This window comes from Dipteris shenzhenensis, chromosome 1, assembly GCF_047967505.1.
Source record: "Dipteris shenzhenensis isolate YYH24624 ecotype China chromosome 1, Dip_SZ_1.0, whole genome shotgun sequence".
NCBI lineage: Eukaryota > Viridiplantae > Streptophyta > Polypodiopsida > Gleicheniales > Dipteridaceae > Dipteris > Dipteris shenzhenensis.
This window is the reverse complement of record NC_141596.1, coordinates 37,519,965-37,546,429: the sequence shown is the minus strand read 5'-3', so window position 1 is coordinate 37,546,429 and position 26,465 is coordinate 37,519,965. Positions and strand designations below refer to the sequence as shown.

General features: G+C 45.2%; 1 protein-coding gene across 1 annotated transcript in view; it reads right to left on the bottom strand.

Annotated features, from left to right (window-relative positions):
• The window catches only part of LOC147905777 (uncharacterized), a 137,936-nt gene that overhangs the window by 80,731 nt on the left and 30,740 nt on the right, over window positions 1-26,465 (bottom strand). The window contains exons 8-10 of the mRNA XM_087376923.1: window positions 22,628-22,831; window positions 8,924-9,127; window positions 8,530-8,691 (exon numbers count right to left, since the gene is read on the bottom strand). Coding sequence (XP_087233049.1) covers window positions 8,530-8,691; window positions 8,924-9,127; window positions 22,628-22,831 — 570 coding nt within the window. The remainder of the gene's footprint in view (window positions 1-8,529; window positions 8,692-8,923; window positions 9,128-22,627; window positions 22,832-26,465) is intronic.

The following is a 26,465-nucleotide window of genomic DNA, read 5'->3' as shown; positions in this document are numbered from 1 at the left end:
CAGGAACTCAGGTCTTCTATGAGTGGCAGCATGCTTCTTGGGCCATATCGATTCGACGTCACCTAGTCGAGACTTGCTCTCTGAAGGATGTGCCTATCTCCCGCTATAGACCAGTACATGCTAATGGGGATACCGCTTGGGAGATACGGGCTAGCATCACTACTTAGCAGATTTGGAGGGCCAAATGCATAAAGGCCTTAGATGGATCTCATGTCCATCCCTTGCACACATTGGCCAATATTTGGGCTGGCACCGTTCACACACTGATGGCTAGTTGGGCGAGCATGCAAGATTCTTCCCGGGTAGCCTCAGTCAGGAGGGTTATATTCCTTAGGGAATGGAAGAGTTCCCCTGTTATGCTCTAGCCGAGGTAGCATGACCTCGGAAGAATCAGTCGACATTTCCCTTATAGGATCTATCTTTGTAATATATGTGTTTGCGCTTCATGTAAATGATCGGGAGGGATTTAATGTCAAGGTCCTAGGTGAGGACCAGACTAGATAGATCTAAGACCAAGGGCCTAGTGCTGAGATATTGCCTAGGGGCAAGGAATTAAATGCATCCCAAGAGAGGGGTGAAATGTGCATTAGGAAGGCCCTATATAGATGACATGTGGCATCTAGATCTATCTAGGGATTTGGGGTTTGCTAAGGCTAGAGAGAGAAGAGAAGAGAATGATTCAAGTAGTTTTTGGTAACGTAGATCTCTATCTCTCGCTTGTGAGCCTTAGTAAGAATTGGCTGGGAGGAGAATCATGGTGCTGTTCCCGTGATCTGCAGTAGAGACTAGTATAGAGAGCTTTACAATTGGTATCAGAGCAGGTTACGAAAGGGGAAAGGTGGAGCGTTGGTGGCGAATCACCCGACGGTGACGACGAACAGGCTAGGCAAGTGAAAAGGCCGCACGATTATAGACCAGCGTCGAGGGAGATCCAACGCTGTTGAAGATAGACGATAGGTGGACCAACCACCTATCTGGTTCGTCCAAGGCCACGCAGACAGCTCGTGGGCTCGTGAACGGGAAGGCCTGCAACGTGACATGTTATTACTGGTATCTCCAAGGTGCAGCCCGGCGTGACGCATGGTGGAGCGCTGCTCGAAAATAGAGAAAGTCTGGTTCACTAGGCAGGAGCGATCAACCAGGGAGCTTCCGCCAACTCTGTGTTTTTTTTTCCTGATTAGTTTCGTTGATGCTCCGCTTACATGAACAGGATCTCGTAAGTGATAAGTCTGCATGAAGGTTTGATGCTGTAGCAGGGACAGATTATGCTTGAGACTATGCCTGTATACTTCAGTCCGAGTTAATTTGCAGGAATTTCCCTAGTATAGGGAAAAGCGCCATTTGTGATATATGCCTGTATTAAATGCTTGATCAGTGTGAATGTGGGATTGCAAGAATTCCCTAGTATAGGGAATTGTGTTCAGAGTGTCAGTACACTGAATTGTGTCAGCTTGTGATTACAGTGCTCTAGGGGTGTTTTTTTTTTTTTTTTTCAACCCCAAAACAAAACACCTATTGAACTAAATGGAAGCAGAAGAAGGGGCTTCCAGGAGGGACCCTGGTGAATCACGAGTCCGGCCGACCCAGCAAGGATCGCGCCCAGTAGCTCACACTTTATCTGGCAGGATTGCATTGCTGGAGGATGCCTTGCAACAGTTGTTAGCGCAGCAATTACAAGCCAACGCAGGGCAATCTGAACTTAGGAGAGCGTTACAGAGTATGTCTGCCAGACCTTCTCGAGAAGAGAAGGGTAAGGCTCCAATGGAACTGGAGCCTAGTGTCCATACGGTCGAGCCTAGGAAGGCTAAAGTGCCAAATATTGCCAATTACAGACCGGAAAAGTATTCTGGTCGGATGAACGACCGTAGCTCCGATGTCATTGAGACCTGGTTACACAAATGGGACGAGGCGTTTGCCATTTGTGAGATCAGAAACGACATCAAAAAGATCCGCGAGGCCACCCATATGTTTAGTGAGGCAGCGGATCGGTGGTGGATTAAACAACAAAAAGATGGCATAGCATCCACTACCTGGGAGGGGTTTAAAAGAGAGTTCAGGAAACACTTCTTACCTCCTGACGAAGCATCCCGAGCTTGGGATCAATATAGGAACCTTCGTCAGAGAAATTTATCAGTGGCAGAATACACTGATAAGTTTCGAGAGAGTGTAATGAAGGTTGATGAACCCCTGCCTCAATCAATCCAAGTGAAAGATTTCATATTTGGATTGAATGATCGAATAAAAATGAAAGTTCGGGCTAAGTACGCGAACACACTAGATGATGCAATAGCTATAGCCCTGAACTACGAGGATGCCAAGGGCAGCAAGCCAAGTGGGTTTGCACAGGTCGGAACCCAGTATGGGTATCCGAAGAAGTCTGGGTTTAAGAAGAAGTGGGCTAGTAGAGGGAGTGGTTCGCAGCCGAGTGGTCAAGCCAAGCAGGCGAGACCGGCTGAAACTCCTAAACCAAGTACCACCATTGGAGTGAAGAGGAAAGTAACTCCAATGGCAGCCCGGGCTTGGTCTAAATCTCCCTTGAACCCAGAACAGCGGGAAAAAGCGAGGAGAGAAGGCTTATGCTTTGGTTGCCTTCAACCTCATCAGTGGAGAGATTGTCCACGTAATAAAGATCGTCGGATGGCTGAGATGGAGATCTCAGAGTGCAACGTGGAGATGCAGGGAAGTCCCAGAGCGGAAGAGATGCAGATTCAGCTAGCGGGATCTTCTCAGAGGTTAGTACCTTGTTTGTTCTGTGTGTCTGTTGCTAAGTTAGTGACGAGTGCACCTGATAACATCCTATCTAAGCCCGCAGCAACAGGGTATACAGCCTTCAATGATACGGAGTTAATTAAAATGAAAGGGCAAGTGGCCAATCATGATGTCATTGTGTTGTTTGACTCAGCGAATGTGATTAACTCCAAGCTCGTGAAGAGGCTGAAACTAAAGACAAGTCCATCTGGCTATGCGTACACAGTCAGGATGGCAGATGGAAGTTCAACTGAAGTATGGGACCAAAGGGTTACCCAGTTGGAGCTTCGGATTCAGGACTATGCTGAGAAGCTTGATTTTGAAATAACCAAGCTTGCTCATGCGGATATAGCCCTGGGAATGGCGTGGCATTCTAGGAAGAATCCAGCCATTGATTGGAAAAAGCACGTATATCAATTCAAGATGAATGATGTGCTTTATGTCTTGCGAGGTGAAAGAGATATACCTCAGGGACCGTTGGTTTCCGTGATGGAAATCAGAAAGGCTCAAGTAGAGCTTTTGTACCTTTGCACAGCATCGGTAGAGTCGGTGAATGATTCTTCGACTAGCACTGATGTTACGCAAAGTGGTGAGATGGCCAAGCTGGCTAATCTTATAGCAGAGGAGTTCTCTGAATGTTTTAGGGATGAACTACCTTATGGGTTACCTCCAGAGCGGAAGGTTCAACATAAAATTGAACTGATCCCGGGGGCAGAACCTGTAAATAGACCTCCCTATAGAATGAGTTTTACTGAAGAGGCGGAGGTGCGTAGACAACTGGAAGAATACCTCAAGTTGGGGCAGATTCAACCAAGTTTCTCACCTTTTGCTTCGCCAGTGATATTAAAGAGGAAAAAGGATGATACGTTTCGCCTCTGTATAGATTACAGAGGATTGAATAATATCACTGTTAAGCACAGGTATCCGATGGCTCGGATTGATGATTTGCTATATGCATTACATGGAGCCGTGATTTTCAGCAAGATAGATCTTAAGTGCGGCTATCATCAAATCCGGATTAGAGCCGAGGATGTGCATAGAACCGCTTTCAGGAGCAGGTTTGGTCATTATGAGTTTTTGGTAATGCCCTTCGGACTTACCAATGCTCCAGCGACCTTCGTCATGCTTATGAACGATTTACTACGTCCGTATATCGGAAAGTTCGTGGTACATTTTATTGACGATATCCTGATATTCAGTAAAAGTGTTACTAAGCATCGTGAACACTTAAGGATAGTGTTCAGTACTTTGAGGAAAGCCAGTCTTTATGTGAATAAAAAGAAAACTATACTGTGTATGGTTAGGCTTGAGTATTTAGGGTTCATAATTACTCCACAGGGGGTAGAAATGGATCCGAAGAAAGTGGCTGCGATACTAACTGGGCCAATCCCTCAGAGTCTGACCGCCTTTTGCGATCATTCTTGGGATTTGTCCAGTTTTGTAGAAGGCATATCAAAGGATATTCAGGAATAGTATCGCCATTGACTGATCTGACCTCAAATAAAGTACCTTTTGTTTGGGGACAGAATCAACAGGAAAGTTTTAACACCATAAAACAAGCTGTGGTCTCAGGACCGGTGTTAAAAATAGTTGATCCCCAGAAACCGTTGTTCCTAGAAACCGATGCAAGTGGCATTGCGGTAGGAGCAGTTCTCCTTCAAGAGGGAAGGCCAGTAGCCTTTGAAAGCAAGAAGCTTTCTCCCTCTCAAAGGAATTGGCCAACTCATGAATTGGAGTTGTATGCAGTTATCCATGCTTTGAAAACATGGAGGCATTATCTGTATGGTTCAGAGTTTTATGTGGATGTAGATCATGATACTCTGAAACATTTTTGTAAACAGCCTGACTTGAGGGGCCGCCAAGCTAGGTGGGCAGAGCTCATGCAGGAGTTTAATCTAACGATTCGCGGTACCGAAGAGGAAAAGACAATAAGGTTGCTGATGCGTTGTCTCGCATTATGCACAACCTGAGTTTCACGGTATTAGAGAGTGCTCTAATGACCGAGATCAGAGAAACTCAAAAGGTGGACGAGTTTGTCCAGAGCTTATGGCCTAAGGCTCATGTGTTAAAACCCGGGGAAAGTGAAAAGGATGACCTGGCATCCAGAAAAGGCCAAACTTATGCAAGATATACCATAAGGGATGGTATGCTAGTTAGAAATGGCAAGGTTGTAGTACCTGGTCAGAATGATCTCAGGCAGAGAGTCATTCGACAATGCCATGATAGCCCGTGTGCGGGACATCCAGGAGTCGAGAAGACATATGATCTCGTGAAGCGAGATTTCTTTTGGCCAAAGATGAAAAAGCATATTCATGAATATGTGACACGGTGTTTCTCGTGTCAGGTAAGTAAGGCCGAGCGGGTGAAGCCACCCGGACTTTTACAGCCCTTGGAAATACCACTAAGTAAGTGGGAGAGCATTTCCATGGACTTTATTGTAGGGCTACCTGCAACACAAGGAGGCTATAATTCTATCCTTGTGGTGGTTGATCGTCTAACCAAGATGGCTCACTTCATTCCGACTAGAGAGTCTGTTAGTGCCCCACAAGTGGCGGATTTATTCATTAGACATATATTTCGTCTGCATGGATTGCCTAGATCCATAGTGTCAGACAGAGATGTTAGATTTACCGGTCATTTTTGGACAGCGGTATTTGAGACACTAAGGACTGAGTTGGGAATGAGTAGTGGGGATCATCCTGAGACGGATGGTCAGACGGAGAGAGTCAACCAGACTTTAGAGGATATGCTGAGAGCATATGTGTCATTGAGGCAACATACATGGGACAAGTGGTTGCCATTGTTGGAGTTTGCCTACAATGATAGGAAACATTCATCTACTGGGTTCAGTCCGTTGGAGCTGAACTATGGTTATAGACCAGCCAATCCGACTATAGTTGGAGTACCTCAGAAAGTGCCTAGTGCCGCGAACTTTGTAGTTCAGATGCGGGAGATGCTAGCACTTGCAAGAGCTAATATCCGCCAGGCTATGGATAGAGCCAAGGTGTATGCGGATGCAAATCGGTCTATAAGAGTATTTGAAGAAGGAGAAAAAGTTTTTCTCAGAATTCCTTCGCACTCGAAGTCGTTGACTTCAGGAGAGTGTGCTAAGTTATCACCTCGATACTGTGGGCCGTGGTTAATTCTAAAGAGAATAGGCAGTGTAGCCTATAAATTAGAATTGCCACAGGGGTGTAAGGTGCACCCGGTTTTTCATGTTTCACGCTTAAAGAAATTTTTACATACAGGTGACTCACTAATCGAAGGTGTGGTTTTATTTCAGGAGATAGAGGATATTGCAAGGCGCAAACCAACAAGAATCCTGGACCGAGGAACAATGCAAATACGAAATCGAAAGATACCCACGGTGTTGGTTGCATGGCATGGTCAGCCTCTATCCGAAGCTACCTGGGAATCCGTATATCAGTTGCGGAGAGTGTTCCCAGACTTTATCATCGAGGACGCTGATGTCTGAAGAGGGAAGGAATGTTACGCTCTAGCCGAGGTAGCATGACCTCGGAAGAATCAGTCGACATTTTCCTTATAGGATCTATCTTTGTAATATATGTGTTTGCGCTTCATGTAAATGATCGGGAGGGATTTAATGTCAAGGTCCTAGGTGAGGGCTGATAGCACCAGACTAGATAGATCTAAGACCAAGGGCCTAGTGCTGAGATATTGCCTAGGGGCAAGGAATTAAATGCATCCCAAGAGAGGGGTGAAATGTGCATTAGGAAGGCCCTATATAGATGACATGTGGCATCTAGATCTATCTAGGGATTTGGGGTTTGCTAAGGCTAGAGAGAGAAGAGAAGAGAATGATTCAAGTAGTTTTTGGTAACGTAGATCTCTATCTCTCGCTTGTGAGCCTTAGTAAGAATTGGCTGGGAGGAGAATCATGGTGCTGTTCCCGTGATCTGCAGTAGAGACTAGTATAGAGAGCTTTACATCCCCCCTTTCCTTAGCGACTACAGCAGGGTTGAGGTGGTACTTTCAGCCTCAACCTTGGTTTCTTTCCAGCTCATTTGGAGTTTTCTATTCCCTATTTTAGGGGGTTTCCTCATGCACAACATGATGTAATTCCGCTTTGAGCTTGCTCACGCGGGTAGTTTTCATACTTAATAGAAGTCATTTTCATGGGAAAAAAAGTTGTTGTCTTGCATACATGTACTTGCAATGCACCTCCAAGGCCTTAAGTACTCCATCAAACTATACCATTGCAACCCGATCGACATGACAACATGCACCCTTGGCTATAATAGTGAAGAAATCCCAGCCCTTTCTTGCCACTCAATGGCAAACTTACTACTAGGCACCACCACATAACAAATCCCCGAAGAGACAGTGCAGAAACAAGTGAGAGATCGCCAAATCATGGATGTTTTATAGATAATATATTAACATAAATCATGGTAGAATATAGTACGCTTTTGTATATTTTCTTTTGAAATTTGAAGTCAAAGATGTAAATGCTTACAAAACTTTGAAATTGTTTGTATAAAGTTTCAAATTTTATTTTTATTAAGGCATACAACTTTCAATACTAATATAAAAGTTTTGCTTCTTAATGAAATGTAAAATCTGATTGTGTAATCACAGCAAGACCTTCTTTAAACCTTTAGCGAGGAATTAGTGTTATGCACCATAGAGAGAGAAAGGAGATAAGGGTAGAGAGAGAATGGAGTCGACAACCAATTGGGTCCCTATACCCACTGAGGGCCCCCTCCCCCAATCAGGGGAGAATTTGATTTATACTTGGAGAACTAAGAAATACATATAACACTCTTCGAGAGAGCATAGAAACGTGCTTCTGAAGAGTACACTGTGCACACGTATTGCAGACCCAAAGACCTGAGAGGCAACGCCGAACAATACCAAGACCGTGATGCTGTCCACACTGACTATGTAGGGCACTTCTACAAGGCAAGGAAGAGGCTTGTGCTGTCCACCGGGATGCAAGGTTACTGTGTGAGTGAGAGAGTGAAAGCTAGGAGTAATAGATTCTAAAGAGAGCTGAGAGATGACTGCAATATAGAGCTGAGAAGTGAGCGCTTGTATTGTTCAGTGGCAGCATGAAGGGCAGTAAAGCCTGTCTAGTAAAGAAATTTGACACACCAGGTCATCAGCGCAAATGCACAAGCAAATAGCAGGTGATGGCGATTACAGCACAGCTGAACCATATGTGTAACTAAACACTCCTGCTGGACTTCACCTGTTGTAATTTGGCCTGCAATTGCCTGCAGGCATTTTGTAATTACAGTACTGAGAATCAATATTCCATTGTGAATGTGCAGGGTGCACCTGAACTTTCAGTCCAGAGTGGGTACAAAACACATATGGCTCCAGCAAATATATGAGTTGAGCGCTGCGTCGCTCCAAGAGGTATGTAGGAAACCAATATGGATTGTTTGCTGCTGTGATTTACATACAAACCCTCCCTTCTATTTAATTTGGATGATGAGCTAGTATCAATTTCCCCAGGAGCCAGTAGGCTCCAATACTTTCAGATCAAAAGAACCTATTTCTTTTCCTCTCAAAAAATTTCATAAACATTCATTACAAGAATTAATTTTTCCAATCATATAGTGGTTTGAGGAACCTTCACAGTAATATTCCAGGCCAATGCAGATAACAGGCATTCCACACAGATTAGACTGAATTACAGTGTAGAAATCCTTTGCAGAGTCCATAGGACTTATTCTCAAAAGTACAATGAGCCTTTACCCAGTTAGGTATACAGAGATTAGGGTGACAAATCGAAAGTTTACACTGCCAACTTACCTTTAGAGCATCAATAGCTAGTTCAAAGGAGATCCCCACAGCATATTCCCCTGATTTGGCTGCTCCATTGCTTATGGTGATTGAACTGAGCCAGGACAGTAAGCCAGCATGCTCTATCAGGTACTGCACAAAGCTCCGTAACTTTGAGGCCCTGTGTACAACCTGGAGTCATCATTACGACCCATTGATATCAGATTCTAGAACATCTTCAACCTGGGTATCCTTTGTTCCTATCCTATCTACCAAAAATTTAATATACCATACAAACTATTTCTGTAAGCTTTCTCTATCAACGTAAGGTCCCATGTTTAGCTGCTATAACAAAAGCTGCACGGGAGCTTGGGCAAAATCTTAAATTCAAAAAGGCAGCTTCAGTGAGAGGGGGATAGAGTACCTGTAAGATCCATTCCCGAGTATGCTGGTCCCCCAAAGGTGAAGTGTAGAAACTCATAAGAATTTCTAGAATAAATCGACGACGATAAATATGAGTATCAAAAGATGTTTTCAAGCCAAAAAAAAGAAGGCGAAGCATCCAGGAACGGGCAGTACGAAAATGAACAGAGCCACTTCCAAACATAGTACTGAACAGAGGCACATTCTGCAAAAGACAGAGTCCAAAGGGGAAGATAGAAATCAATACATGCCTTAAAAGATCAGCAATTTGTCTGTTTTTCTAACCTCCCTTCCCATTTGCACGCAACTTTTACTAAAATATTTGTGAATAAAAGATGCAAAAATGAACAGATTTGATTTATGTGGATAAAATGACAAACTAAACTTAAGATTACTATATCCCCATGGTACAAGGGTTGTGCAGCTAGGTGGTGCAGTCTTCTGTCTTGTCATTGAGAAAAAACTAATAGCCAGTCGTCTTTCTTTCCTATATATCTGGATAATGTGTTGTCATGGGAAAAAAAGGCCTCTCAACTGTTTCCCATTTTAAAAATGATTCAGTTGAAGAAAGAAACACAAACAGTACATATTCAGCAGAGCATAAAGGATCCACTAGGGGTGGTTACAACAACTGAACCTCCTTCCTCTTCTATAAGAGAATGCATTGAGATGGCATTGGAGGAAAGGCACCGCTAATATCTACTCCAAGGGAAAATTTTGCTAATCTGCTTTGTCAAACAAGTGCATACTGTTTCTCCATCCATGAAGCACTTGTTTATATCTAAAACCCTCTTATGATCAACTTCCATGTCTGAATATCACAAGGGTTTCTCTTAATGAAATTGGAAAGCCTATTGTAAAAGGAAAATGTTAAGATATCCTTCCTGATTCATAAGACTTACAAACACAAGCTAATGCTCTAATGTTTGGGGCAATAGTCAGGCAGGTCGACAAGTGTGTGTACGAAGGTGAGGAGAGAGAGGAACGAGTTCGAAAGAGCTCAAGTGTGTATTCAAATCAGTGTTTGGCTGAAAGGTGTATGCTACCCTATTTTACCCATGCATATGGTACTGCACTGTCTGAAATCAGGGAAAATCTTTTTATTGAAAAAAAATCAACCCTTGCCTGTTAGCGACACTGCCCCTATTGTCAAAATAACCTATACTTTATTGCCCTGCCAAGACTTGTCGACGCAACCATCAACAAGTCCAGGGAAAAACACATGCAAATGCATGCGTAGCTCCAACAACCCACAACACATGCACTCCATTGTTCCATAAACAATAAACGATATCAATGTCTCTTGACTATTGTCTCTCCAGGTATTGTGAAACTGCACCTCAATGTGTTGTGTATGTACATGATATACCAATTTTCAGCACTAGCAATTGCCCATTGACTTAATACTGAAGGGAAGTTGCCTCGCCTTTCGCATGAGCAAAGTTAAACACCAATCTTTTGATGTGGCCATGTTTGCAGCCTCATGCTCAGCTTCACTACATCTGAGTTTCTTCTTAATAAACCTTTAGATACATCATACATGTTTTTAACTCACTGAGGAAAATTTATCCCAGCCATGGATTTGCGTCCACACAAATCCCATGCAGATGTAAGTCACCACCTCTAGCATCATTGTGCCATTTATTTACTCTCCAACTCATCCAGGTGAGTTTGACTCCTCCCTCAATCGGGGTAGATGTTTGTTGCCTTGCTGTTTAATTTTTGTAATAACTCTCTGGCATGCTCAAATTGGGACATAAAAATAACATCTTTGGCCTACCAGTACTCAATCCCCAAGCAGTAATGAAAACCGTCTAACGTTCAAATGTAGTTGACACAAAATCCTTAAATGCTGCAATTTCGGTCCCATTACAGATTTTATGTCATTGGAACATAAATGATCAGGATCAAATTTTCCACTTCCTAAAGCACAAATCTGTGGGACTGTTCTTGAAGCGCTTGGATAGAAAGTATGCATGTAAATATATTAAAGCCATATAACTCTTTTTAGAGTGTTCATTTGGGTTAGTGGGACCCCTCTCCCACACAATAGAAGTCCCAGGCATAGTTACCAGGGAACGGCGTTCCGACATCCGAAACGTCTGGAACGCCGTTCCAAGAAGTAGCCCCGGAACGTCCCCAAAAAAAAAATCTCTTGGAAAGTTCCAAAAGGGTATTTTAGAGCTTATATATAAAGTTAAAGCTGTAAAATGTTAGTTTCTTTCATTTTATAACATAGTTTTTTGTCATATGATGATGTGTCGTGTATGACGTGGCATTTCGGTTCCCATTCCCCCTTCCCGAAACGTTCCCGTTCCCTAGTAACTATAGTCTCAGGTACAAATTTCGATCATGTTTCATATACAACCTTTGCTTCCGTGTCGCACACATTACATCCTTGTCCACAAACCTCCATAGTAGGATCCGAAGCGTGCCCCTTACGGTAAGGAGTTTTGGAATGCCTCTTACCTGTAAGAGGTGTCCAAATTTGACCTTTAAAAAACACTTACCTGCCAGCAACTGCCCGTACGGTGCTCCAAACAAAGGCCCGACTCCAAACCGCATATCCTCATCTGATAGTGGCTCTGGATCTAGTGAGGGCTGGCGTCGAAGAAGAAAATTAGTGCTAAATCGATGCTGACACTGGGTTTGTCTATGTCCCTTCCTCCTATGGAGCCTTCATGAGGTGGCCCGTCATTTGACAAGCGCTATAGTCACTCTAATGGTCTGTCTCCCCACGTTGAAAAGAGAGGATATGTCTGCAGTTCTAATGTGAGGGTCCACACAAAGTATGGGCCCTACCCCAGTGGAGATTACCGAGGCTAGTATTGGAGTCCTCCATGCGATTGGCAGAGAGCGGTGTTGATACAGCATGGTACGCATGGGTATCCACATGGTTTGGTAGTCACGGCATTCAAATGAACCGACTTCCCCCCTTTCAGTACAGCATGGATGCACCATCTAAGATGATCCCACGGGATGAGATCAACCGTATCATACGCTTGGACCTCCTCTAGCTTCATACATCTAGGGCTTGGGAGGGAGAGGAATTCCCCACCAAGATCCACTTCTACCATGACCACTTTTTGAGGGTCTCAGAGTATTCACATCAGCTGAGTTGAGGCAAGAAGAGCTACAGGCATACCCAGCGAGCAGAGGATCTGCAGACTATGCCCGATGGGGGAGGTCGAGAAAGAGGAGCACTTTCTATGTGTCTGCCCAACCTATTATGAGATCCGAGGGTGATATCACTGCCTCTTTCAGGAGGGGCATGGCTTTGGTCCGCTTACACGGCTGATCCATTTTCCTGACCAGGTTTGAGTTGGGCTCTATCTAATTGTCGCATCTGAGAGACATACTAATGCGACAAACCAGAGAGCAGCAAGAGGCGATGCCACATGTCACCGAGATCGATCGAGCACGGACACATGTTACAGACTTCTCTGCAGCTGAGTCAGCTACGGGAGAGGCTGAGGGAGAGGAGCTTGATGAGATGAGAGCATCTGGATTAGCAGTGAGAGCCACCCCCACGATGTTGCCAAACGAGAGGCACACAGACCACATGCAGCACGGGGAGTGACCAAAGCACGCACGATTGAGGTCCGGTCTATTTCAGTCCTCCTCAGAGGAGACCGCCAAAGACCAAGGCATCACCCTTGATTGTAGCCCATCGAATACAGAGACCATGCCCTCCGCCACTTCAAGACATAGCTCGACAGACAGATATACGAGAGCTCCTCACATCCCATCAGAGAGCCACCAGGGTACTTGGATATATGGAGCGTAGGTGTGTACTAGGAGCATTAGCTCTGAGCACTTGCTCACTAGTTTAGCACTTTAGCTTTCAGCCAGGGCCTTAGTGATCCCTTTGCTTCAGCCCATAGCGGCTTGTATGAGTTACTTTTGGTTTTGCACTTTTGTCTCATAGGCACGCGAGGCCTCCTGCAGACATTAATACATCTTTCTTTCTTTCCTTCTATGGAAGTTTTACCACTAGCCTCTACTCATCCCATCACTCAGCTCCCCAGTCGCTTAGCCCTCCCCTCAACCCATAGGCCAGCGCACAGGTGCAAGCATTAGGAGGAATTACTAAACATTCTCTTTAGCAATAACCCCAAGGATTTCTCATAGACGTTTCTCGAGCAGAGGTCCCCATCCCTCCTCAGGGATCCGAACATCTAGCACACTAGGCACATATGCATGCACCCTCTATGACATCTCTCCCTGTTACACTCTAGCCGAGGTAGCATGACCTCGGAAGAATCAGTCGACATTTCCCTTAAAGGATCTATCTTTGTAATATATGTGTTTGCGCTTCATGTAAATGATCGGGAGGGATTTAATGTCAAGGTCCTAGGTGAGGGCTGATAGCACCAGACTAGGTAGATCTAAGGCCAAGGGCCTAGTGCAATGATTGTGCATAGGGGCAAAGGAATTAATGCATCCCAAGAGAGGGGTGGAATGTTACATTAGCAAGGCCCTATATGGATGACATGTGGCATCTAGATCTATCTAGGGAATTGGGGCTTGCTGAGGCTAGAGAGAGAAGAGAAGGGAATTATTCACGTTGATTTTGACCAACGAAGATCTCTGTCTGCTCGTTAGCCTTGGTGAGATATGGCTGGGAGGTGATTAATGGTGCTACTCCCGTGATCAAAGTAGAGGGCAAGTAGAGAGAGTGCTTTACATTTGGTATCAGAGCCTGTGGAGAGATCAAGGGATACGTGACGAAGAAAGGTCGTGTTCATGGACTTGGTGGCTAGTCGTCCAACGATGGTCTACGCAAGTTAGATAGGGAATAAGAAGACCTTCACGTGAACGATAGAGAGCTGGATCGTCGAACGATCTGAGCGCCAATCGACGGACTGACCGGGTGATGCTGCGACGTGACGAACGGAGGCTTGCTGACGGAGGCTTTTGAATTGTGGCTGAAGCTTGGTCTGGAGCTTCTGAATTGTGGCGGACAGCGGGTCTGGAGCCTGGATGGAACGGCTGGTAATCAGCGACGTCCACGAATTAGGGAACGAAGGATTGGTGGCGCTCCCGCAGCTACAACGAAATCAGACAGAAGTGCGCTAGTCGTTCAACGGTAGCCTACGCAAACGGGTAGTCGAACGTAGGAGCGGTGACGTGCGCAGGCGTTGAAGCGGTTGTTGGAGCGGAAGGTTCCTCGATGGTCTTTCGACGTCGGGATTCTGTGGGTGAGTAGATCAATAGAAAGCCCAAGGGAAGGAGTGGAACGGAGTGCAGCAGTTTGTGAGCGGGGGACCAATTGATCCAACTAATTCAACAGACAAATTGGTCGAACGGCGTGGCAGAACAGGCTGGTGGCCCGCAGCCTGTACATCAACTGTAACTGAAGACTGATTGCAAGAGTACGACAGGTTGTTGACTAGAATTGCATGGAACAAAAGGGGAGTGTAGCTGTTCGTTAACGACCAGGGAGCTCTCTTCAAACTCCATTATTTTCGTGTTGTTTTTTTCCCTTCTCGATTTAGTAGGGTGATGCACTACTTCCATAGACAAGATAATGTGAATGATCAGCATGCATGAGGATTCAATGTTATAGCAGGGACAGATTATGTCTGTGCATATGGCTGTGTGCTTCAGTCGGAGTCAATTTGCAGGAAATTCCCTAGTATAGGGAAAAGCGCCATATGAGATATATGCCTGTGTTAAATGCCTGATCGGTGTGAATGTGGGATTGCAGGGATTCCCTAGTATAGGGAATTGTGTCAGACTGTTAGTACACTACTGTTAGTACACTGAACTATGTCAGCTTGTAAATATAGTTTTCCAGTGGTGTTTAAAAAACAAACAAACAAACAAAACAAAACACCCATTGAACGGAATGGAAGCAGAAGAAGGGGCTTCCAGGAGGGACCCTGGTGAATCAGGAGTCCGGCCGACCCAGCAGGGATCACGTCCTGTAGCTCATACTTTAGCTGGCAGGATTGCATTGCTGGAGGATGCCTTGCAACAGTTGTTAGCGCAGCAATTACAGGCCAATGCAGGGCAGTCCGAACTTAGGAGAGCGATACAAAGTATGTCTGCCAGACCTTCTCGAGAAGAGAAGGGAAAGGCTCCAATGGAACTAGAGTCTAGTGTCCATATGGTCGAGCCTAGGAAGGTTAAAGTGCAAAATATTGCCAATTACAGACCGGAAAAGTATTCTGGTCGGATGAACGACCGTAGCTCCGATGTCATTGAGAACTGGTTACACAAATGGGACGAGGCGTTCGCCATTTGTGAAATCAGAAATGACATCAACAAGATCCGCGAGGCCACCCACATGTTTAGTGAGGCAGCGGATCGGTGGTGGATTAAACAACAAAAAGATGGTATAGCATCCACTACCTGGGAGGGGTTTAAAAGAGAGTTCAGGAAACACTTCTTACCTCCTGACGAAGCATCCCGAGCTTGGGATCAATATAGGAACCTTCGTCAGAGAAATTTATCAGTGGCAGAATACACTGATAAGTTTCGAGAGAGTGTAATGAAGGTTGACGAACCCCTGCCTCAATCAATCCAAGTGAAAGATTTCATATTTGGATTGAATGATCGAATAAAAATGGAAGTTCGGGCTAAGTACGCGAACACGTTAGATGATGCAATAGCTATAGCCCTGAACTACGAGGATGCCAAGGGCAGCAAGCCAAGTGGGTTTGCACACGTCGGAACCCAGTATGGGTAACCAAAAAAATCTGGGTTTAAGAAGAAGTGGGCCAGTAGAGGGAGTGGTTCGCAGCCGAGTGGTCAAACCAAGCAGGCGAGACCGGCTGAAACTCCTAAACCAAGTACCACCATTGGAGTGAAGAGGAAAGTAACCCCAATGGCAGCCCGGGCTTGGTCTAAGTCTCCCTTGAACCCAGAACAAAGGGAAAAAGCGAGGAGAGAAGGCTTATGTTTTGGTTGCCTTCAACCTCACCAGTGGAAGGATTGTCCACGTAACAAAGATCGTCGGATGGCTGAGATGGTGATCTCAGAGTGCGACGTGGAGATGCAGGGAAGTCCCAGAGCGGAAGAGATGCAGATTCAGCTAGCGGGATCTTCTCAGAGGTTAGTACCTTGTTTGTTATGTGTGTCTGTTGGTAAGTTAGTGACGAGTGCACCTGATAACATCCTATCTAAGCCCGCAGCAACACGGTATACAGCCTTTAATGATACGGAGTTAATTAAAATGAAAGGGCAAGTGGCCAATCATGATGTCATTGTGTTGTTTGACTCGGCGTCAACTCACAATGTGATTAACTCCAAGCTCGTGAAGAGGCTGAAATTAAAGACAAGTCCATCTGACTATGCGTATACAGTCAAGATGGCAGATGGAAGTTCAACTGAAGTATGGGACCAAAGGGTTACCCAGTTGGAACTTCGGATTCAGGACTATGCTGAGAAGCTTGATTTTGAAATGACCAAGCTTGCTCATGCAGATATAGCCCTGGGTATGGCATGGCATTCTAGGAAGAATCCAGCCATTGATTGGAAAAAGCACGTATATCAATTCAAGATGAATGATGTGCTTTATGTCTTGCGAGGTGAGAAAGATATACCTCAGGGACCGTTGGTTTCCGTGATGGAAATCCGAAAAGCTCAAGTAGAGTTTTTATTCCTATGCACAGCATCGGTAGAGCCGGTTGATGATTCCTCGGTTAGCACTGATGTTGCGCAACGTGGTGAGATGGCCAAGCTGGCTAATCTTATAACAGAGGAGTTCTCTGAATGTTTTAGGGATGAACTACCTTATGGGTTACCTCCAGAGCGGAAAGTTCAACATAAGATTGAACTGATCCCGGGGGCAGAAAACCTGTAAATAGACCTCCCTATAGAATGAGTTTTACCGAAGAGGCGGAGGTGCGTAGACAACTGGAAGAATACCTCAAGTTGGGGCAGATTCAACCAAGTTTCTCACCTTTTGCTTCACCAGTGATATTAAAGAAGAAAAATGATGATACGTTTCGCCTCTGTATAGATTACAGAGCATTGAATAATATCACTATTAAGCACAGGTATCCGATGGCTCGGATTGATGATTTGCTAGATGCATTACATGGGGCCGTGATTTTCAGTAAGATTGATCTTAAATGTGGCTCCCATCAAATCTGGATTAGAGCCGAGGATGTGTATAAAACCGCTTTCAGAAGCAAGTTTGGTCATTATGAGCTTTTGGTAATGCCCTTCGGACTTACCAATGCTCCAGCGACCTTCGTCATGCTTATGAACGATTTACTACGTCCGTATATCGGAAAGTTCGTAGTACATTTTATTGACGATATCCTGATATTCAGTAAAAGTATTACTGAACATCGTGAACACTTAAGAGTAGTGTTCAATACTTTGAGGAAAGCCAGTCTTTATGTAAATAAAAAGAAAACTATACTGTGTATGGTTAGGCTTGAATACTTAGGGTTCATAATTACTCCACAGGGGGTAGAAATGGATCCGAAGAAAGTGGCTGCGATACTAACTTGGCCAATCCCTCAGAGTCTGACCACGTTGCGATCATTCTTGGGATTTGTACAGTTTTATAGAAGGCATATCAAAGGATATTCCGGAATAGTATCGCCATTGACTGATCTGACCTCAGATAAAGTACCTTTTATATGGGGACAGAATCAACAAGAAAGTTTTAACGCCATAAAACAAGCTGTGGTCACAGGACCGGTGTTAAAAATAGTTGATCCCCAGAAACCGTTGTTCCTAGAAACCGATGCAAGTGGCATTGCGGTAGGAGCAGTCCTCCTTCAAGAGGGAAGGCCAGTAGCCTTTGAAAGCAAGAAGCTTTCTCCCTCTCAAAGGAATTGGCCAACTCATGAATTGGAGTTGTATGCTGCTATCCATGCTCTGAAAACATGGAGGCATTATTTGTATGGTTCAGAGTTTTATGTGGATGTGGATCATGATACTCTGAAACATTTTTGTAAACAGCCTGACTTGAGGGGCCGCCAAGCTAGGTGGGCAGAGCTCATGCAGGAGTTTAATCTAACGATTCGGTACTGAAGCGGAAAAGACAATAAGGTTGCTGATGCGTTGTCTCATTATGCACAACCTGAGTTTCACGGTATTAGAGAGTGCTCTAATGACCGAGATTAGAGAAACTCAAAAGGTGGACGAGTTTGTCCAGAGCTTATGGCCTAAGGCTCATGTGTTAAAACCCGGGAAAAATGAAAAGGATGACCTGGCATCCAGAAAAGGCCAAACATATGCAAGATATACCATAAGGGATGGTATGCTGAAAAGAAATGGCAAGGTAGTAGTACCTAGTCAGGATGATCTCAGGCAGAGAGTCATTCGACAGTGCCATGATAGCCCATGTGCGGGACATCCAGGAGTCGAGAAGACATATGATCTCGTGAAGCAAGATTTCTTTTGGCCAAAGATGAAAAAGCATATTCATGAATATGTGACACGGTGTTTTTCGTGTCAAGTAAGCAAGGCCGAACGAGTGAAGCCACTCGGACTTTTACAGCCCTTGGAAATACCACTAAGTAAGTGGGAGAGCATTTCCATCAACTTTATTGTAGGGCTGCCTACAACACAAGGAGGGTATGATTCTATCCTTGTGGTCGTTGATCGTCTAACCAAGATGGCTCACTTCATTCCGACTAGAGAGTCTGTTAGTGCCCCGCAAGTAGCGGATTTGTTTATTAGACCTATATTTCGTCTACATCGATTGCCTAGATCCATAGTGTCAGACAGAGATGTCAGATTTACCGGTCATTTTTAGATAGCGGTATTTGAGACACTGAGGGACTGAGTTGGGAATGAGTAGTGGGGATCATCCTGAGACGGATGGTCGGACGGAGAGAGTCAACCAGACTTTAGAGGATATGCTGAGGGCATATGTGTCATTAAGGCAACATACATGGGACAAGTGGTTGCCATTGTTAGAGTTTGCCTACAATGATAGAAAACATTCCTCTACAGGGTTCAGTCCGTTTGAGCTGAGCTATGGTTATAGACCAGCAAATCCAACTATAGTTGGAGTACCTCAGAGAGTCCCTAGTGCCGCGAACTTTGTAGTTCAAATGCGGGAGATGCTAGCACTTGCGAGAGCTAATATCCGCCAGGCTATGGATAGAGCCAAGGTGTATGCGGATGAAAACCGGTCTATAAGAGTATTTAAGGAAGGAGAAAAAGTTTTTCTCACAGTTCCTTCGCACTCGAAGTCGTTGACTTCAGAAGAGTGTGCTAAGTTATCACCTCGATACTGTGGGCCATGGTTAATTCTAAAGAGAATAGGCAAGGTAGCCTATAAATTAGAATTGCCACAGGGGTGTAAGGTGCACCCGGTTTTTCATGTTTCGCGCTTAAAGAAATTTTTACATACAGGTGACTCACTAATCGAAGGTGTGGTTTTGTTTCAGGAGATAGAGGATAATGCGAGGCGCAAACCAACAAGAATCCTGGACCGAGGAACAATGCAAATACGAAATCGGAAGATACCCACGGTGTTGGTTGCATGGCATGGTCAGCCTCTATCCGAAGCTGCCTGGGAATCCGTATATCAGTTGCGGAGAGTGTTCCCAGACTTTATCATCGAGGACGCTGATGTTTGAAGAGGGAAGGATTGTTACACTCTAGCCGAGGTAGCATGACCTCGGAAGAATCAGTCGACATTTCCCTTAAAGGGTATATCTTTGTAATATATGTGTTTGCGCTTCATATAAATGATCGGGAGGGATTTAATGTCAAGGTCCTAGGTGAGGGCTGATAGCACCAGACTAGGTAGATCTAAGGCCAAGGGCCTAATGCAATGATTGTGCATAGGGGCAAAGGAATTAATGCATCCCAAGAGAGGGGTGGAATGTTACATTAGCAAGGCCCTATATGGATGACATGTGGCATCTAGATCTATCTAGGGAATTGGGGCTTGCTGAGGCTAGAGAGAGAAGAGAAGGGAATTATTCACGTTGATTTTGACCAACGAAGATCTCTGTCTGCTCGTTAGCCTTAGTGAGATATGGCTGGGAGGTGATTAATGGTGCTACTCCCGTGATCGAAGTAGAGGGCAAGTAGAGAGAGTGCTTTACACTCCCCATCCAACACTAGACCTTTCATAGGTAATTGCCCGGCCACTTGTTCACCCGGTGATATCAAACATGCAACCCTCGAGCTACACAATGGCCGAGCCAAAGATCATGAGGGTCTATGCACTGAGTATGTTGTATATGGACTTAGCACCCTAGCCCCGATCTTAGAAAAGCTATTTAACGAAGCAGTTTTTGCACCGGTATCCTTTACACAGTCGTCCCGATTCATAAGGCAGCTAATTCCAGGTTAGGCAGTTTGCGAAGCCGAGGGGATTCAAAGTTGTTGAACGGGAAAGCCTCCAAGCACACCACACGACAATGGACCACATTTTCACTCAAAGGTATCATTCAAGAGGCCAAGGGACATAAGCATACGATCTATGGTTCCTTTGTGGGTTTTCGCAAGGCTTTTGATGCAGTGCCACGGGCCCAACTACTCAAGCGACTACATGACTTAGGATTCATTTGGGACATCATTTGGGGAATTCAGACACTCTACAAGCGGATACCAGGTAGAGTCAAGACGAAGATCAAGTGACAAACCTGATAATGAGCATTAGGATCAAACAAGGTTGTCCTTTTATCACTAGGCAAAACAAACTCACCCTAAGCGAGATCTCTGATCCCAATTCTATTGTATGCAGATGGTATGGTTTTATTCTCCTCCTCAACTGAGGGTCTCTAGCAACACCAGGACGTACTTCACACTTTCTATGAGACGCATGATGTGAAGATCAAGCTTGGTAGAACCAAGATCATGATCTTCAACACATCTCATGCAGCCACAGATTGAGAGCAGTTCACCTTCGACGGGGCTTCAGTTGATATTGTTGTGTCTTATGTGTAATTGGGAGCCCCTTTTCACGCCCGCGCTTCATCATGAGACCAGCTATGTAGGCTCGATTGAGTAGAGGATATGCCGCACTTGCCAAACTCGTGCGTCAATGCTTTCAATCCCAATTTTAGGACCCCAAGACCAAGTCTCTTATATTCAACTCTCTTGTTCGTCCAACTAGGATGTATGGCAGTCTCATTTGGGGGGCAAATCTATCTAAGACATACTCCTCCCGTGTCAAGAGATTGCAAGTTCTACTTCTTGCACGGATGATCTGTAGCAAGCCATCGGTCCCATACCATATCCTATTAGCAAAGTTGCGGCTACCTCGTATAGTGTGATGCATCCTTCCACGTGGTCACATACCTTCATAGAGTCAAGAACGTCGGCACCACTACATCAGAACGATGCAGGCTACTTTGGCTGGACCTAACCTCATCTATGGCACTAGAGGCAAAGCAGGATTAAAGGAGTTGGTACACTCAAACACGCAACCAATTTGCAGGCCCTGGACTTCCATATGGATAGATTGCCACTGTTTCAGTAGCCTTGAACCCCATGCATTCCACTCACCTATGATGAGGTGAACTAGGTAATCAGAGAGGACCTCCAACAACTCGACACATACAGGACCTGGATAGCACCCCATGAGCTTCCAGTAAAACTCAGCTTCTACACCCCTAGCAGTACTCAAATCCATCTCCCACATGCCTTGAGGATCTCCATTGGGCAGTTCCAAGTATCCTCTCGCCAATTTTGAGACAGGACAAGCTTAGGACATCCCACGTGAGAGGCAGATCTGCACTCTATGAAACATGCAGGAGGTTGAGATAGGAGCACTTTGCATCGGGGATGGCATTAATCTCTGTTCAGGTACCGATTTGGATCACTATTAGGTTTCCTGGCCCAGAGTCAACAGCAGCTATAGGAGCCCTTTTGGACAGACAGTCGGTGCTCAGCTTCATCAGTAGTTGGTTGTAGGTGATGCAGCATAGTTGGCTGCCTAAGTTTGTGACAGTTCTTGTACTAGAATAGTCTATGTAGTTGTGCATGGTAATTATAATTTTCTCCTATGTTGCTGTGTTTCTTCCAGCTCTTGAGTGTTTGTGTAATATCTAAAGATGTGTGAGAGGGGGAATCCTAAAATTCCACTACGTGGGTAGTAAGATGTGTGCTTCCCTATTCTCTTACACATGTACCTCTAAGAAGGCAAAGACAAGTACAAAGTACCATAGAGAACCAATATTGAGCAAGGTCTTCAGTGGTTGGGCGATCCATAGACCCATGTCCTGTAGAGGCATAATTCCACATTCAATTTGGATAATTAAATTGAACAAGGTCAAAAAGTAAAACGCTCAAAAATGCAAGGTCCCTCACAGTCCCTCCACAAAATGTGAACACCACCAAAAAGTCAAGAGCTCGGAAGTATTACAAACAACCCCTATGAAACTTATTTTTAAGTAGGCAAGTGTTTCTTGAAAGCATTCATGTACTTGTTTCTCTTCAAATCCAACTCCTCGATAAATTGACGTTTCAAGTATGATTAACTTTTCTCTTTGTTGCACATAAAAGAAGCTTGCACTCTATCCAGCATGGTTCTATTGCCTCCTTTTCTTAATTCTATTCCTTTAGATTTGAATCCTATTCCTTTACCTGTCTTATCATCCATTGCTTCATCCCCCTTCATTTTAGTCTTCCTTTGTATGGCCTCCAAAAGGAGAAACATCTCATTCTTCAGAACCTTACGTTACCAGTAAGACGCCAGATTTTGATCCAGAGAATAACACCAGACGGCACTATAAATTTTAGATGGAGAAAGAAAGGAGCAAAAGAAGCAAACCTCAAGATCCATGCTGGGAGCACGAAACAAGAATTTATTGACCACAGGATAATGGATGCCAGAAGGATTCATCAGAACACATGAGGCCTCAGCAGCAAACAGAGCTACTACAGAAGGCAGTCGCTGCCATGGTTCTGTTATTGCATTCTTCACAAAAGTCAACAACAATCTAATTTGTGGCTTCCCTTTGAAACTTGGGCCATCCTGCAAATCAATCAAAAATAAATAAAACACTTATAACTTGCAACTCACAACACTATATATCGATAATTTGAAATATTTTATGGCATTGCTATATTCTTGCCACAAGTATCAAGAAAACGTATTCTTGCCACAAGTATCAAGAAAACGGCAGATAAGAAACTGGGAAAAAACAACGAGGCCCGATGGCACAAGCCTCTCTCTCTCTCTCTCTCTCTCTCTCTCTCTCTCTCTCTCTCATGTTACTCATGCAACGGAAACAGTTTACTTTTACTTTGGGTGGGTCACCAGTTGAGATCGTATCCTCATACACTTACTTGGGGTTCATCTTCTCCGGCCCGATCTTCACGATGAGACCCGCCATCATCGAGGAAGCCAAAGCCCGACACCGGAAAGTATACGCTTGTTTTGTAGACTTTCGGAAGGCCTTCGACACTGTCCCACGAGCCCGTCTCATCACAAGATTGCACGAGCTACAGATCCCAGAGACGTTGATTTGGGGGGTTATGAGCCTATATGAGCCGGTCAGAGGAAGAGTCCGAGCCCCAGGAGGTATATCAAACTAGGTTGAGAGCACAATTGGGGTGAAGCAGGGTTGCCCTCTCTCGCTGACCCTCTTTGGACTCTACATCGATGAGATCACATCCTTCCTAGACACTGGGTGCAGAGGGCTCACCATTGGCTGACCTCCTGATTCAGATATTACTATATGCCGACAACATAGTTCTTCTATCTTCATCGGCCGAGGGATTACAGAAGCATCTGGACGCCCTTGAGGTATTCTGCAGAGAGGGGGACCTGACTGTCAACCTTGGCAAGACCAAGGTCATGATCTTTAATACCTCACATCCAGCGCTTCTTCGACACAACTTCACATACAGAGGGGAGCCAGTGGAGATAGTACAATCCTATACATATTTGGGCACGGTCTTCGCAGGACCCATTTTCTCAATGACCCCGCCTGCCAGGGCACGACTCACACGAGGCCGGAGCGCTTTGGCCCGACTAGAGAGACAGTGCTTCTAGGCACATTTCCAAGATCCTCCAACAAAGAGCTAGCTCTTCGACACTCTAGTACGGCCGACCGCCATGTATACAACGCCCTTCTGGTCGAGTGACATTCCGGCAACAGATTGGAGAAAGTTTGAGAGGCTACAGGTCTCAATGGGATCCAGGATGATACAGAGTAAGCCCTCAGTTCCACATGAGATCATACAGGCAGAGTTTGCCATGACGCCAATATATGTCGATGCTAGCTTCCAGACAGTGACTTTCATTCACGGGGTAGGGGCTCTGCCTCATTGGAGACTACCGAGGGTAGCTTTGGAATCATCCCGACGCCTAGCAGGTGAGGGAGCAGCCACCTGGTATGCACGCACAGACACATGGCTGACTAGCCATGGCATTCAGATGGACAGACTACCCCCATTTCAGTATAGCATGTATGCCCCCCTTGAGCAAGTTCCGTGCCATGAGATTAACCGTATCATACGGTTAGACCTCCTCCAGCTCACTACATCCCAAACTTGGTTGAGGGACCAGCCGCTCCCCACCAAGATGCAGTTCTATCGTGATCACTCCCTCAGAGTCTCTGATGACGGTTTCATTATCCAACCTCCTTATCTAGAGGACACAGGAGTCTCACATGCACTCCGGATTGCCATTGGCCAAATACGAGTTTCCTCCCATCAGCTTAGGATTGAGGCAGGCTGCAGGTCTACCCAGAGAACACAGGATCTGCACACTATGCGACATGGATACCGTTGAGACTGAGGAGCACTTCCTATGTAGCTGCCCGGTTTACTATGAGATACGAGGGCGATATCATTGCCTTTATGAGGAGAGGACCGGCTTCGGCCCGCTCTCTCGGTTGATACACTTCCAAGACCAAGTCTGTGTAGGGTTGTACTTGATGGAGATGTGCCGACACCAAGAGGCACTACTGAGACAGGCTAGAGCACTATCAGCACCGGACAGACTACAGGATACAGAGCTGGGCCCAGCTCAGAGACAGGTTATAGACTTCTATGCCTTCGAGACGGCTCCTGGACACAGTGGAGTTGAGGATGAGGAGATTGTCGACATGAGAGCAGCCTGGATCAGCAGTCGGTCACACCAGACTCTTTGGACTACTAGAGCGCACACCATTGAGGTTCGTCCCATCACAGCACTACTTGTAGGGGACCACCAGAGCCAGAGATGAGGGATTACAATCGACGTAGCCCGACGCGTACTGACATGGCCCAGCGGAGAGACCTGACCTGACTTGATCTGGACACTCCTAACTCTTGATTCAGACTCTGATTTTGTCTCTATTCTATTCTATTTAGACACTAGATTAGTACTTGGCAGGGGCTTTAGCTCACCCCCTTGCCCCAGCCCACAGAGGCTTGTTGAGATCTTTTTTTGATGTTGTATCACTCTGTCCCATAGACTCGCGAGGTCTTCCGAGGACGTTAATATATCTTTCTTTCTTTCTTCTCTCTCTCTCTCTCTGTCTCTCTCTCTCTCTCTCATCAAGAAACAAAGAAAACGCTTGCAAGATTAATGGCGGAAGGAGAAGAGCAAGAAAGAGGAGTGGGAGAAGGAAAGAGCAATGTGGAAATGAGAAAAAAAAAAGCCTCAAAGACCAAATGCAAGCCATAGAAACTGAGCTACAACAGCAAAGAGATGCACAAGGAGCTCCGGAAGGAGCAAACAAAGTAATGGAAGAGCTGAAATCTGAGAATAAAAAACTCTGAAAAAATTTGGTATCCTTGCAAGACACCATGCAAGGTAAACACATTGAATTCACACAAAAGATCACAAAAGGAGAGGCTGCAATCCTAGAATGGAAAGATGTTGTCAAGAAAAGACACACCTGCCCCCAAGAAAGAGATTATTTAAGATGTTTTGGAGGAAGATAAAAGGAGGAACAGCAAAGCTCTAAATGTTTTGGTTCGAGGTCTCACAGTGGGAGACACCCCTATGGCAACGCACAGGGCTTGTTCACCAAAATGGGTGTGAACCTTACATGCGAGACAGCTTGGGGAGTGGGCAAACCCGAGGCACCTACAAGGCCACTAAAGATGAAGTTCTGGACAGCTATGGACAGGAAGACCTTCATGAGCATCAGGGCGACTCTGAAAGGAACCCGAATTTACTTCGATGATGACCTCACTCTCCTACAACAGGAGCCCCAGAGGGAGGGTATGGTATGAGTAATGGCAGCAAGAGAAGCAAGGAAATGGGCTGCATATAGGGATGGTAAGGTGATCATTTGAGAGAGAGGAGAAAAGGAGGAGAAGGAAGAGAAGGAAGATGGGGAATAATGACAGTGTCGAGCCCATGGGACAAATGCACACATTAGATTGAAAATAGCAATGTTGTTAGAAAATAAACCCAACAGAGGGTACGCACAGCGGAAGACTTATAGTAATGCCCAGGAGCTCACACTGTGTGCGGTGTGGGTGTGGAATCACAAACTTCTTTACTTATGTGCATTCAATAGATATGCAGACTCATCAATAGACAATGAACCAGCCAGATAGAGAAACCACCAAAATATATATTTCCATCCAAAACTATGGACACAATACAAGAGAGATAGATCCAGAGTCCCACCAATGGTGTGGTCCTCTGATCTTACCACAAGGTC